The following is a 16,735-nucleotide window of genomic DNA, read 5'->3' on the forward strand; positions in this document are numbered from 1 at the left end:
GGTGCTGGCAGGTGGGACTAGATTGGGTTGGGATATCTGGTTGGTATGGACGGGTTGGACTGAAGGGCCTGTATCCATGCTGTACATCTCTATGACTCTATGATTGGGGATTTGTGGAGCATCCACCTCCTATTTGTCTAATTGTCCATCACCATTTATGACTGGCTGTGGCAGGACTGCAGAGCTTAGATCTGATCTTGGTTAAAGGATTGTTTAACTATTGCGTAAGTCTTTTGTTTAGCACTGGAGTTGTTCTGTGCTGTAGCTTTTTGTCTCACTTATGAGTATGTCTAGTGCTGCTCCTACCATGTGCTTCTGCACTCTTTATTGAACCACGGCTGATCTGGTCCTAGACTTCCGAAGCAGAGTTGTACTGGACTCTATTAATTCTGTTACCCTCTCTATAGATGTTGCCAGACCTGCTGAGTTTCCAGTGTTAGGTTCTTTTGTCAAGTTTGCACGTGAGATGTAATTCGCACACACCAACTTGTTCTAACAGTTAAAGTTGATTAAAGCTTGTACAAGCTAGCAGGCCTGTGAGGTTGAGTCAAAAGAGGCCTTGAACAAAGAATATACATCCCCTTTACACAGGTCGGTGAGCAATACTTAGAGATACTCTGACCACTCCCCCACAGTCGCATCCCACTCAAGACAACCCCCTCCCCCCCAGTCACTCTCAGTCACATGTTACCTCAGGTACTATGGCAGGATGAGATCATGCTCAAGAGATAATGCATATACTAATGCCTTAATCCTGGGGAATCGTTATGCAGACAATTTCCTGACTCATTGATTCCCCAAGACAATACAGATGCGAGGTGTCCTAGCTTCGGGGGATGGCTCGAAAGCATTTCTGAATGGAAGACCCTTCGGCCCAACAAGTCTACACCGACCCTCTGAAGAGTAACCGACCCAGACCCATTCCCCTACCCTATATGTACCCCTGATTAATGCATCTAAGACTTTGGGCAATTTAGCATGGCCAGTTCACCTGACCTGTACATCTTTGGATTGTGGCAGGAGACCGGAGTACCTGGAGGAAACCAGATATGGGGAGAATGTGCAAATTCCACACAAACACTCACCAGAGGTGGGAATTGAACCTGGATCCCTGGCACTGAGAGGCAGCAGTGCTAGCTACTGAGCCGTCATGCCAGCAGCTTTCTTCTCATACCCTTTGATCTCTTTAATCCTAAGAATTATATCTAACTCCTCATTAAAACATTCAGTATTTTGGCCTCAAAGGCTTATTGCAGCAGAGAATTCTCCAGGCTCACCACTCTGTTGTTCTTTATCATGTCAGTACACATGCCCCTCCCAATCACATATGCTTTCGTTTCACATCTCGTCTCTTATGTGGGGTCTTATTGAAAGTCTTCTGAGGGCCCAAGTAAACTGCATTCCTGGTTCCTCCTCAACAACTCTACCAGTTACATTCTTGAAAAATTCCAGCAAGATTTTCCAGCATGATTTCCCTTTTAGTTCATGCATGCTGACTCCGTCTGAACTTGTCGTTGCTTTCCAAGTGCTATTAAGTCTTTTATAATGGAATATAGCAGTAGGATTTTGTCTATTATCGATGTCAGGTTATCTGATCTGTAATTCTATGTTTTCTTTCAGTCTCCTTTTTAAACATGGTCGTCATTGACATAGGATAGTGAAGAAGGTGTTTGGTATGCTTTCCTTTATTGGTCAGAGTATTGAGTACAGGAGTTGGGAGGTCATGTTGTGGCTGTACAGGACATTGGTTCGGCCACTGTTGGAATATTACGTGCAATTCTGGTCTCCTTCCTATCGGAAAGATGTTGTGAAACTTGAAAGGGTTCAGAAAAGATTTATAAGGATGTTGCCAGGGTTGGAGGATTTGAGCTATAGGGAGAGGCTGAACAGGCTAGGGCTGTTTTCCCTGGAGCGTCAGAGGCTGGAGATTTACAAAGTTATGAGGGGCATGGATAGGATAAATAGACAAAGTCTTTTCCCTGGGAACTGGAGTCCAGAACTAAAGGGCATGAGTTTAGGGTGAGAGGGGACAGATATAAAAGAGACCTAAGGGGCAATGTTTTCACGCAGAGGGTAGTACGTGTATGGAATGAGCTGCCAGAGGAAGTGGTGGAGGCTGGTACAATTGCAACATTTAAGAGGCATTTTAATGGGTATATGAATAGGAAGGGTTTGGAGGGATATGGGCCGGGTGCTGGTAGGTGGGATTAGATTGGGTTGGGATATCTGGTCGGCATGGACGGGTTGGACTGAAGGGTCTGTTTCCATGTTGTACATCTCTATGACTCTAATATACCGCACTGTCACAGTACACCCATCCCTAATAAACCACACTGTCACGGTACACCCACCCAAACATACCGCACTGTCACGGTACACTCACTCTAATATGCTGCAATGTCACAGTACACCCACCCTAATATACTGCACTGTCACAGTCCACCCACCCATAATATACCTCACTGTCACTGTACATCCACCCCTAATATACCGCACTGTCACACTACACCCACCCTAATAGGCCGCACTGTCACAGAACACTCACCCGAATGTACAGCACTGTCACAGTTCACCCACCCTAATATACCTCACTGTCACAGTAAATCACCCGTAATATACCGCATTGTCACAGTACACCCACCCTAATATACCGTACTGTCACGGTACACCCACCCTAATATACCGTACTGTCACGGTACACCCACCCTAATATACCTCACTGTCACAGTATACTCACCCTAATATACCGCATTGTCACAGTACACTCACTCTAATATAGCGCACTGTTACAGTACACTCACCCCTAATATACTGCACTGTCAAAGTATACCCACCCTAGTGTACCGCACTGTCACAGAACAGTCCCACCTAATATACCGTACTGTCACAGTACACCCACCTTAATATAGCGCACTGAGACAGTACACCCACCCCTAATAAACCGCACTGTCACATCACACCCATCCCTAATATACCGCAATGTCACAGAACACCTACCCCTAATATACCGCAATGTCACAGTACACCCACCCCTAATATACAGCACTGTCACAGTACAATCACCCCTCATATACCGCATTGTCACAGTACACCCACCCTAATATACTGCACTGTCACAGTCCACCCACCCATAATATACCTCACTGTCACTGTACATCCACCCCTAATATACCGCACTGTCACACTACACCCACCCTAATATACCGTACTGTCACGGTACACCCACCCTAACATACCTCACTGTCACAGTACACTCACCCTAATATACCGCACTGTCACAGTACACTCACTCCAATATACCGCACTGTTACAGTACACTCACCCCTAATATACTGGACTGTCAAAGTATACCCACCCTAGTGTACCGCACTGTCACAGTACACCCACCACTCATATGTCGCACTGACACAGTACACCCACCCCTAATAAACCGCACTGTCACATCACACCCACCCCTAATATACCGCACTGTCACAGAACACCTACCCCTAATATACCGCAATGTCACAGTACACCCACCCCTAATATACAGCACTGTCACGGTACAATCACCCCTAATATACCGCATTGTCACAGTACACCCACCCAAATATACCGCACTGTCACGGTACACTCACCCCTAATATACTGCACTGTCACAGTACACCCACCCTAGTATACCGCACTGTCACAGTACAGTCACCCCTAATATACCGCACTGTCACGGTACACTCACCCTAATATGCCGCACTGTCATAGTACACTCACTCTAATATACAGCACTGTCACAGTACACTCACCCTAGTATACCGCACTGTCACAGTACACCCACCCTAATATACCGCACTGTCACAGTACACCCACCATAATATACCACACTATCACAGTACACCCACCCTAATATGCCGCACTGACAAAGTACACTCACCCTAATATACCGTACTGTCACAGTACACTCACTCAAATATACCGCACTGAACCAGTACACTCACCCCTAATATACCGCACTGTCACAGTACACCCACTCTAATATACCGGACTGTCACAGTACACCCACCCCTAATATACCGCACTGACACAGTACACTCACCCTAATATACCACTCTGTCACAGTACACTAACTCTAATATACCGCACTGACACAGTACACTCACCCTAATATACCACACTGTCGCAGTACACCCATCCCGAATATACCGCACTGTCACAGTACACCCACCCCTAATATACCACACTGTCAGAGTACACCCACCGTAATATACAGCACTGTCACAGAACAGTCACCCCTAATATACCGCACAGTCACAGTACACCCACCTTAATATACCGCACTGACACAGTACACCCACCCCTCCTATACTGCACTATGCAGTACACCCACCCCTAATATACCGTACTGTCACAGTACAATCACCCCCAATATACCGCATTGTAACTGTACATCCACTCTAATATACCGCACTGCCACAGCACACTCACTCTAATGTACCGCACTTTCATAGTACACCCACCCTAATATACCGCACTGTCACAGTACACTCGCTCTAATGTACCGCACTATCATAGTACACCCACCCTAATATACCGCACTGCCACAGCACACTCACTCTAATGTACCGCACTTTCATAGTACACCCACCCTAATATACCGCACTGTCACAGTACACTCACTCTAATGTACCGCACTTTCATAATACACCCACCCTAATATACCGCACTGTCACAGTACACCCACACTACTATATGACACTGTCACGCCACACCAACCCTAATTTACCGCACTGTCACGGTACACACACCCCTAATATACCGCATTGTCACAGTACACCTACCCTAATATGCTGCACTGTCACAGTAAACCTACCCTAATATACCGCACTGTCACAGCACACTCACCCCTAATATTCCGCACTGTCACAGTACACTCACCCTTAATATGCTGCACTGACACAGTACACTCACCCTAATATACTGCACTGTCACAGTACACCCACCCTAGTATACCGCACTGTCACAGTACAGTCACCCCTAATATACCGCACTGTCATGGTGCACCCACTCTAATATATCACACTGTCACGGTACACTCACCCCTAATATACCGCACTTTCACGGTTCACTCACTCTAATATGCCACACTGTCAAAGTACACCCATGTTAATATACCGCACTGTCACAGTACACCCACCCTAATGTACCGCACTGTCACAGTACACTCACTCTAATGTACCGCACTGACAAAGTACACTCACCCTAATATACCGCACTGACAAAGTACACTCACCCTAATATACCACACTGTCACAGTACACTCACTCTAATATACCGCACTGAACCAGTATACTCACCCCAATATACCGCACTGTCACAGTACAATCACCCCTAATAAACCGCACTGTCACATTATACCCACCCCGAAAATACCGCACTGTCACAGAACACCTACCCCAATATACCGCACTGACACAGTACACCCACCCTAATATACCTCACTGTCACAGTACACCCACCCCTAATATACAGCACTGTCACAGTACACCCACCCCTAATATACAGCACTATCACAGTACACCCACCCCTAATATACCGCGCTGTCACAGTACACCCACCCCTAATATACAGCACTGTCACAGTACACCCACCCCTAACATACCGCACTGTCACAGTACATCCACCCTAATATACCGCGCTGTCACAGTACACCCACCCCTAATATACAGGACTGTCACAGTACACCCACCCCTAATATACACGACTGTCACAGTACATCACCCCTAATATACCGCACTGTCACAGTACACTCACTCTAATATACCGCACTGTCGCAGTACACTCACCCTAATATACCGCACTGTCACAGTATAATCACCCCTAATAAACCGCACTGTCACATTATACCCACCCCGAAAATACCGCACTGTCACAGAACACCTACCCCAATATACCGCACTGACACAGTACACCCACCCTAATATACCGCACTGTCACAGTACACCCACCCTAATATACCGCACTGTCACAGTACACTCACCCTAATATACCGCACTGTCACAGTACACCCACCCTATTATTCCGCACTGTCACAGTACACCCACCCTAATATACCACACTGTCACAGTACACTCACTCTAATATGCCGCACTGTCACAGTACAACCACACTACTATACGACACTGTCACGGCACACCAACCCTAATTTACCGCACTGTCATGGTACACACACCCCTAATATACCGCACTGTCACAGTACACCCACCCTAATATTCCGCACTGTCACAGTACACCCACCCTAATATACCGCACTGTCACGGTACACTCACCCTAATATACCGCACTGTCACGGTACACTCACTCCAATATGCCACACTGTCACAGTACACCCACCTTAATATGCCGCACTGACACAGTACTCTCACCCTAATATACCGCACTGTCACAGTACACTCACCCCTAATATACCGTACTGTCACAGTACACTCACCCCTAATATACAACACTGTCACAGTACACCCACCCTAATATACCGCACTGTCACAGTACACCCACCGTAATATACCGCACTGTCACAGTACACCCACCCTAATATACCGCACTGTCACAGTACACTCGCTCTAATGTACCGCACTATCATAGTACACCCACCCTAATATACCGCACTGCCACAGCACACTCACTCTAATGTACCGCACTTTCATAGTACACCCACCCTAATATACCGCACTGTCACAGTACACTCACTCTAATGTACCGCACTTTCATAATACACCCACCCTAATATACCGCAGTGTCACAGTACACCCACACTACTATATGACACTGTCACGCCACACCAACCCTAATTTACCGCACTGTCACGGTACACACACCCCTAATATACCGCATTGTCACAGTACACCTACCCTAATATGCTGCACTGTCACAGTAAACCTACCCTAATATACCGCACTGTCACAGCACACTCACCCCTAATATTCCGCACTGTCACAGTACACTCACCCTTAATATGCTGCACTGACACAGTACACTCACCCTAATATACTGCACTGTCACAGTACACCCACCCTAGTATACCGCACTGTCACAGTACAGTCACCCCTAATATACCGCACTGTCATGGTGCACCCACTCTAATATATCACACTGTCACGGTACACTCACCCCTAATATACCGCACTTTCACGGTTCACTCACTCTAATATGCCACACTGTCAAAGTACACCCATGTTAATATACCGCACTGTCACAGTACACCCACCCTAATGTACCGCACTGTCACAGTACACTCACTCTAATATACTGCACTGTCACAGTACACTCACCCTAGTATACCGCACTGTCACAGTACACCCACCCTAATGTACCGCACTGACAAAGTACACTCACCCTAATATACCGCACTGACAAAGTACACTCACCCTAATATACCACACTGTCACAGTACACTCACTCTAATATACCGCACTGTCACAGTACAATCACCCCTAATAAACCGCACTGTCACATTATACCCACCCCGAAAATACCGCACTGTCACAGAACACCTACCCCAATATACCGCACTGACACAGTACACCCACCCTAATATACCTCACTGTCACAGTACACCCACCCCTAATATACAGCACTGTCACAGTACACCCACCCCTAATATACAGCACTATCACAGTACACCCACCCCTAATATACCGCGCTGTCACAGTACACCCACCCCTAATATACAGCACTGTCACAGTACACCCACCCCTAACATACCGCACTGTCACAGTACATCCACCCTAAAATACCGCGCTGTCACAGTACACCCACCCCTAATATACAGGACTGTCACAGTACACCCACCCCTAATATACACGACTGTCACAGTACATCACCCCTAATATACCGCACTGTCACAGTACACTCACTCTAATATACCGCACTGTCGCAGTACACTCACCCTAATATACCGCACTGTCACAGTATAATCACCCCTAATAAACCGCACTGTCACATTATACCCACCCCGAAAATACCGCACTGTCACAGAACACCTACCCCAATATACCGCACTGTCACAGTACACCCACCATAATATACCGCACTGTCACAGTACACCCACCATAATATACCACACTATCACAGTACACCCACCCTAATATGCCGCACTGACAAAGTACACTCACCCTAATATACCGTACTGTCACAGTACACTTACTCAAATATACCGCACTGAACCAGTACACTCACCCCTAATATACCGCACTGTCACAGTACACCACCCTAATTAACCGCACTGTCACAGTACACCCACCTTAATATACCGCACTGTCACAGTACACCCACTCTAATATACCGGACTGTCACAGTACACCCACCCCTAATATACCGCACTGACAGAGTACACTTACCCTAATATACCACTCTGTCACAGTACACTAACTCTAATATACCGCACTGACACAGTACACTCACCCTAATATACCACACTGTCGCAGTACACCCATCCCGAATATACCGCACTGTCACAGTACACCCACCCCTAATATACCACACTGTCAGAGTACACCCACCGTAATATACAGCACTGTCACAGAACAGTCACCCCTAATATACCGCACAGTCACAGTACACCCACCTTAATATACCGCACTGACACAGTACACCCACCCCTCCTATACTGCACTATGCAGTACACCCACCCCTAATATACCGTACTGTCACAGTACAATCACCCCCAATATACCGCATTGTAACTGTACATCCACTCTAATATACCGCACTGCCACAGCACACTCACTCTAATGTACCGCACTTTCATAGTACACCCACCCTAATATACCGCACTGTCACAGTACACTCGCTCTAATGTACCGCACTTTCATAGTACACCCACCCTAATATACCGCACTGTCACAGTACACTCACTCTAATGTACCGCACTTTCATAATACACCCACCCTAATATACTGCACTGTCACAGTACACCCACACTACTATATGACACTGTCACGCCACACCAACCCTAATTTACCGCACTGTCACGGTACACACACCCCTAATATACCGCATTGTCACAGTACACCTACCCTAATATGCTGCACTGTCACAGTAAACCTACCCTAATATACCGCACTGTCACAGCACACTCACCCCTAATATTCCGCACTGTCACAGTACACTCACCCTTAATATGCTGCACTGACACAGTACACTCACCCTAATATACTGCACTGTCACAGTACACCCACCCTAGTATACCGCACTGTCACAGTACAGTCACCCCTAATATACCGCACTGTCATGGTGCACCCACTCTAATATATCACACTGTCACGGTACACTCACCCCTAATATACCGCACTTTCACGGTTCACTCACTCTAATATGCCACACTGTCAAAGTACACCCATGTTAATATACCGCACTGTCACAGTACACCCACCCTAATGTACCGCACTGTCACAGTACACTCACTCTAATATACTGCACTGTCACAGTACACTCACCCTAGTATACCGCACTGTCACAGTACACCCACCCTAATGTACCGCACTGACAAAGTACACTCACCCTAATATACCGCACTGTCACAGTACACTCACTCTAATATACCGCACTGAACCAGTATACTCACCCCAATATACCGCACTGTCACAGTACAATCACCCCTAATAAACCGCACTGTCACATTATACCCACCCCGAAAATACCGCACTGTCACAGAACACCTACCCCAATATACCGCACTGACACAGTACACCCACCCTAATATACCTCACTGTCACAGTACACCCACCCCTAATATACAGCACTGTCACAGTACACCCACCCCTAATATACAGCACTATCACAGTACACCCACCCCTAATATACCGCGCTGTCACAGTACACCCACCCCTAATATACAGCACTGTCACAGTACACCCACCCCTAACATACCGCACTGTCACAGTACATCCACCCTAATATACCGCGCTGTCACAGTACACCCACCCCTAATATACAGGACTGTCACAGTACACCCACCCCTAATATACACGACTGTCACAGTACATCACCCCTAATATACCGCACTGTCACAGTACACTCACTCTAATATACCGCACTGTCGCAGTACACTCACCCTAATATACCGCACTGTCACAGTATAATCACCCCTAATAAACCGCACTGTCACATTATACCCACCCCGAAAATACCGCACTGTCACAGAACACCTACCCCAATATACCGCACTGACACAGTACACCCACCCTAATATACCGCACTGTCACAGTACACCCACCCTAATATACCGCACTGTCACAGTACACTCACCCTAATATACCGCACTGTCACAGTACACCCACCCTAATATTCCGCACTGTCACAGTACACCCACCCTAATATACCACACTGTCACAGTACACTCACTCTAATATGCCGCACTGTCACAGTACAACCACACTACTATACGACACTGTCACGGCACACCAACCCTAATTTACCGCACTGTCATGGTACACACACCCCTAATATACCGCACTGTCACAGTACACCCACCCTAATATTCCGCACTGTCACAGTACACCCACCCTAATATACCACACTGTCACAGTACACTCACTCTAATATGCCGCACTGTCACAGTACAACCACACTACTATACGACACTGTCACGGCACACCAACCCTAATTTACCGCACTGTCATGGTACACACACCCCTAATATACCGCACTGTCACAGTACACCCACCCTAATATTCCGCACTGTCACAGTACACCCACCCTAATATACCGCACTGTCACGGTACACTCACCCTAATATACCGCACTGTCACGGTACACTCACTCCAATATGCCACACTGTCACAGTACACCCACCTTAATATGCCGCACTGACACAGTACTCTCACCCTAATATACCGCACTGTCACAGTACACTCACCCCTAATATACCGCACTGTCACAGTACACTCACCCCTAATATACAACACTGTCACAGTACACCCACCCTAATATACCGCACTGTCACAGTACACCCACCGTAATATACCGCACTGTCACAGTACACCCACCCTAATATACCGCACTGTCACAGTAAACCCACCCTAATATACCGCACTGTCACAGTACACCCACCCTAATATACCGCACTGTCACAGTACACCCACCCTAATATACCGCACTGTCACAGTACACCCACCCTAATATACCGCACTGTCACAGTACACTCACCCCTAATATACAACACTGTCACAGTACACCCACCCTAATATACCGCACTGTCACAGTACACCCACCGTAATATACCGCACTGTCACAGTACACCCACCCTAATATACCGCACTGTCACAGTACACCCACCCTAATATACCGCACTGTCACAGTACACCCACCAATCAACAAAAAACAGTCCATCACAGGAACAGTCCCTTTGGCCCACCCAGCCTGCTCTGACACATGATGCTTTTCTAACTTAAAATTCTTTTGCCTTGACTTGGTCCATATCCCTCTGTTCTCTCCCTATTTATGTGCCTGTCAAGATGCCTCTTGGTCATTGCTATTGTATCCACCTCCACCACATCATCTGGGTGCTAGTCTGGACACTTATCACTCTCTGTGTAAACAACTTGTCTCTCGCACCTCATTTAAACTTTTACTTGAAACCTATGTCCCTAGCAATAATGGGAGCCGATGGCCTAATGGTATTATTGCTGGGCTGTTAATCCAAGGTCCCAAATAACGTTCTGAAGACCTGGGTTTGAATCCCACAGTGGTACAAGGTGGAATTTAAATTCACGTTTAAAACAATCTGAATTAAGAGTCTAATAATGACCATGAATCCATTGTCAGGAAAGCTCCATCTGGTTCACTAATGTCCTTAAGGGAAGGAAACTGCCCTCCTTACCTGGTCTAGCCTACCTGTGATTCCAGACCTCTGCTGACTCACAACTGTGGATGGGCAATAAATGACGGCCTAGCCAAAGATTGCACCATTCTATGGGAACAAATCAACAGAGGTCCCAGTGGAGTGTAGGTCTGTACAGCGTAGGATATTGTGGAGTGACCTTATAGGGGTCTATAAAATCATGAGAGGCATAGATAAGGTAAATAGCTGATAGCTTCTCCCAATGGTCAGGGAATCTAAAGCTGGACGGCATAGGTGAGAGGGGAGAGATACAAAAGGGTGTACAAAGGCAATTTTTTTAACACAGAAGGTGGTGAGTGTTTGGAATGGGCTGCCAGAGGTAGTGGTGGAGGCGAGTACAATGTTGTCATTTAAGAGCCTATTGGTCAGATACATGGCTGGGATAGGTATAGAGGGAGATGCAGGCAAATGGGACGAAGTTAAATTGTGAAAACTGGGCAGCATGAACACATTGGACTGAAGGGCCTGTTTCCATTCTGTAAACCTCTATAGCTCTATGATAGTATAGTAATGTTGCAGATGACACCAAAATTGGCAGTTTTGTTGGACAGTGAAGAACATTATCTAAGAGTGCAATGGGATCTTGATCAACTGGGCCAGTGGCCTGAGGAATGGAAGTTGATATTTATTTCAGATAAAATGCAAGTTGTAGGGCACGTTAATGGTAGGGCCCTGGGGAGTATTGTTGAACAGACAGGGACTTAGAGATGCAGGTACATAGTTCCTTAAAAGTGGTGTCACAAATAATAGGATGGTGAAGAAGGCGTTTGGCACACTTGCATTCATCAGTCAGGGCACTGTGTGCAAGAGTTGGGATGTCATGTTACAGATGGACATGACATTTGGACAGGTACATGGATAGGAAAGGTTAGGAGGAGCATGGGCTAAATGTAGGCAAATGGGACTAGTTCACTTAGGAAACCTGCTCACATGGATGAGCTAGGCCAAAGGGTCTGTTTCCATGCTGTATGACGCTATGACTCAAAGTCCAGGGGCAAGTTAAGAAAGTAGTTAGAACAGCAAACTGGGACATGACAAAGCACTGGTGCATAAAATTAGGGAGAATTCCAAGATATTTCATAAGTATATCAAGGGGAAGAGGACATCCAGGCAAATAGTAGAACAAAAGATGAAATCTGTGCATACTGATAATGAGGACACTGGTCGGGTGTTAATCGCAGTGGTTCATATCTTTACTTTGGAGAATTAGGATGTAAGTACAGAATTCAAGGAGAGAGTCTGTGAGGTTCTTGAACAGTTTGACATCGAGAGTAAGGAGATAATGGAAGTCTTGCCTTACGAAAAGAGATCGAGTAATATCCACATGCCTCTCTTTTTAAACAATTCAAGTTTCAAAAATGATAATATTTTACACATCTTTCACCACTTGGTGTGAGCAACAGCCCTTGATATCAAGGTTGCATTTGGTATCAAGAGGCCCTAACAAATCTAGAGTCAATGGGTATTGAGGGATAACTCTCCACTGGTTGGAGTCATCCTGACACATAGGAAGATGGCTGCTGTTGTTGATGGTCAGTCAACTCAGCTCTAGAACACCTCTGCAGGAGTTCCTCAGGGTAGTATCTTAGGCTCAAACATCTTCAGCTGCTTCATCAATGACCTTCCTTCTATCATAAGGTCAAAGATGAATGTTCACTGGTGATTTCACACATGTTCAGCAGCATTTGTGACTGACTCCTGGTACTGAAGCAGACCATGTCCAAATGTAGCAAGACCTGGAGAATATCCAGGGAACAACATCTTCTCTTCCGCCTGAACAGTCTATAGCCCGGAGGACTCAACATTGAGATCTCCAATTTCAAATAGCCTCCCACCCCATTCCCCAACTCCCTTTCCAGCCCCTCCTCCTCCCTTCCATCTGTCAGACTGACCCTTCCAGCTACCAACCGGATTCATTCCTCCCATCAACCAACCAGGTCGTACCCACCACCTGTGTTCACCTGTCACTACCTCACTACTCTGTCCCTCTCCCCACCTATAACCATTACCCCCTCCTATACCTGCAGCTCCCCTACCCTCACCTCCAGTCCTAAAGAAGGGTTATATCCAAAACGTCAACTCCTCCTCTTCCTGATGCTGCCTGGTCTGCTGTGCTCTTCCACCCTCTTGCTTATCTACCTTGGATTCTAGCATCTGCAGGTTTTTTTTGTCTCAGACTTATGTGTGGCAATGACATGCATATCTCACAAGTACTAAGACAATGACTACCTCAAACAAAACAGAATCTAATTGCTTTTGATTTTCAATGGCATTATCATCATTGAATCCCTCACTATCAATATCCTAAGGGTTGCCATTAACGAGAAACTGAACTTGGAAAGCCTAGCAATTATTGTGGTTAAAAGAGCAGGTCAGAACCTAGATATATTGCAGTGAGTCACTCATCTCCTGACTCTGAATGACTGTCAACCATCTACAAGGCACAAAGCAAGAGTGTGATGGAATATGCCCCACTTACTTGGATATGTACAACACTCTCAAGACGTTTGACACCATCCAGGACAAAACAATCCCTTTGGCAGTCAACCCATCAACCATCTTCAATATACATTCCATTCACCACCAACACACAGGGGCAGCAAAGTGTACCATCTACAAGATGCACAGCAGTAACACACCAAGGCCCTTTCAATAAACCTTCCAAACCCACGATCACTTCCCTCTAGAAGGACAAGGACAGCAGATACATGGGAATACCAACCCCTGCAATTCCCTCCATAACAGCATTGCGTGTTAACCTACAGCACGTGGACTGTAGTGTTCAAGAATATAATTTACCAATACTTTCTTGAGGGCGTGTAGGAATGGATAATAAGCGCTGGCCTAGCCAGTGAAGCCTACATCCCATGAGAAATACAAAATCTCTTTGCACAATCAGTTTTCGGCACAACAGCGTTACAGGAGGAGCTTGGTAGCCCTGCAGCCTGCCCCACTAATCCTACAGCGTGTCACAACCAGTCAGTACACAAAATCCCCTTCAGACAACAAAGACTCCTCATTCCTGCCTTTTGCCATACTAGTTTTGAAGCCAGTTTTCTTGTTCAATATTATGCTTGGAATTGATTTCTGTTCAGAAATCCTCTACATTCACTCAATGCGATTTGTTCAGTTAATACCTCTTCCTAAGTCACTTAACACAACAGTTCACACAGCCCACTTATTTCCTACATGGGTTCCTTAAATTCCTCTTCCACAGACTTCTAATTCTGGAGATTTACTGTTACTGAGTGCCATTAAGCCACTCAGGACTTGTTTTCTTCTGGTCTGACTGTATTAGACACTGCTAAACTATATGACTGCTGCTTCAGGACTCTTTCACTCTGCATGTCCTGCCTCCCTCGCTCTTTGAAATAAACTTGCACAATACTTGCTCTTCTGGATGGCTCTTGGTTTTTTTTAACTTCTCTCTCCCTGTATTGTAGGGCACCTTTTGGCTATGTAACAGAAGATTTAGGTTTCTAATTTGTTCTCTTGTTTCAAAAGCATTAAACTATTCACCTAAAGGGTTTAAAAGTCTTTGTAAACAAACCCCCCAACAACCTGAAACTGCAGAACTCAAACTATTCCCTCCACTTCCTAAACCACAGTTGGGAAACATAAATCAAACTTAATATTATACCTGGTTCTGTCCAATTTAGAACTCAAATTTCCAATGAATAATACTATGTCTTTTATTACACATCACCCAATCATTGACATCCCCACCTCAATTAGGTAAAAACACGGACTGCAGATGCTGGAAAACAGAGTCTAGATTAGTGTGGTGCTGGAAAAGCACAGCAGGTCAGGCAGCATCCGAGGAGCAGGAAAATCGATGTTTTGGGCAAAAGCCCTTCATCAGGAATAGAGTCTCTATCCCTGATAAAGGGCTTTCGCCCGAAACGTCGATTTCCCTGCTCCTCGGATGCTGCCTGACCTGCTGTGCTTTTCCAGCACCACACTAATCTATGCCCACCTCAATTATCTGTTTAAGATGCTGAATTTTCAAACTGTAAAAATCACCACTTTCATTTCGTTCCAATCAAAGATTCATCAGTTTCTGTTTGCCATACGAACTGATCTACTTTCATCAGCCGAGATATGTCTATCACTAGTCAAAATTCAAACTGGGACTAAATCACAGATTGCACCAAAACAGATCACTGACACCAAATAATGGTGCCGACTGGAACTGACACTGATCACCAACCAGCTCCAACACCGACCAGCTCCAACACCGACCAGCTCCAACACTGACCACAGACCAGACACTGACATTGATCAGTGACATCAATCACTGACCAGCATCGATCATACATTGGAACCAATTAAGAATAAGCAATGGTCTGACACTGACGCCAACGTTGCCCAAGCAGTGATTCAAACTTCACTGCAGTCACAGAGTGTGAAAATTTTCCAAACAATCTGGCACACCACAAGCTCCTGTCAGAAAAGCACCATTACTTACCCGGATTTGCAGCCAGTTGCAGGTTACTCCTATCCTTGGTGAGCCCATTGGTTTTGGGACTGGCACTTGGAGCGTTACTCGCTGCTGCCCGAGGAGGCCTCTTGCCTGGCACTTTAACTGTCGTCCGTAGGAGGTCAATTTCTTTGCCATGAACATTCTGCATGTAATCCTAATGGCAGCAGAGACAGAGAGAGAGAGAGCATTAGAAATGATGTCTATCTATGAGGTAGCAACATAAATAACCAGGCATGAGGTTTACCAACAAACTGGCACTGGGCATCTGGAGACAGAACCAGGTGGCACAGCTTTCTCTTCAATAAAAAAAAGGAGCCATTTATGGTTCACTAACTGAAATTTTCAAAAATTATAAATGGTTTGTGAAAATAAGACAGGTTGTG

At 46.0% G+C, this 16,735-nt stretch overlaps 1 protein-coding gene across 2 annotated transcripts in view; it reads right to left on the reverse strand.

The window, feature by feature from the left end:
* agap3 (ArfGAP with GTPase domain, ankyrin repeat and PH domain 3) overlaps nucleotides 1-16,735 on the reverse strand; it is a 655,804-nt gene that overhangs the window by 148,344 nt on the left and 490,725 nt on the right. For both annotated transcript variants that reach the window (XM_072569614.1, XM_072569615.1), the window contains exon 11: nucleotides 16,338-16,506. In XM_072569614.1, the coding sequence (XP_072425715.1) occupies nucleotides 16,338-16,506 (169 nt within the window). The remainder of the gene's footprint in view (nucleotides 1-16,337; nucleotides 16,507-16,735) is intronic.

Source organism: Chiloscyllium punctatum, chromosome 5, assembly GCF_047496795.1.
Source record: "Chiloscyllium punctatum isolate Juve2018m chromosome 5, sChiPun1.3, whole genome shotgun sequence".
Classification (NCBI taxonomy): Eukaryota; Metazoa; Chordata; class Chondrichthyes; order Orectolobiformes; family Hemiscylliidae; genus Chiloscyllium; species Chiloscyllium punctatum.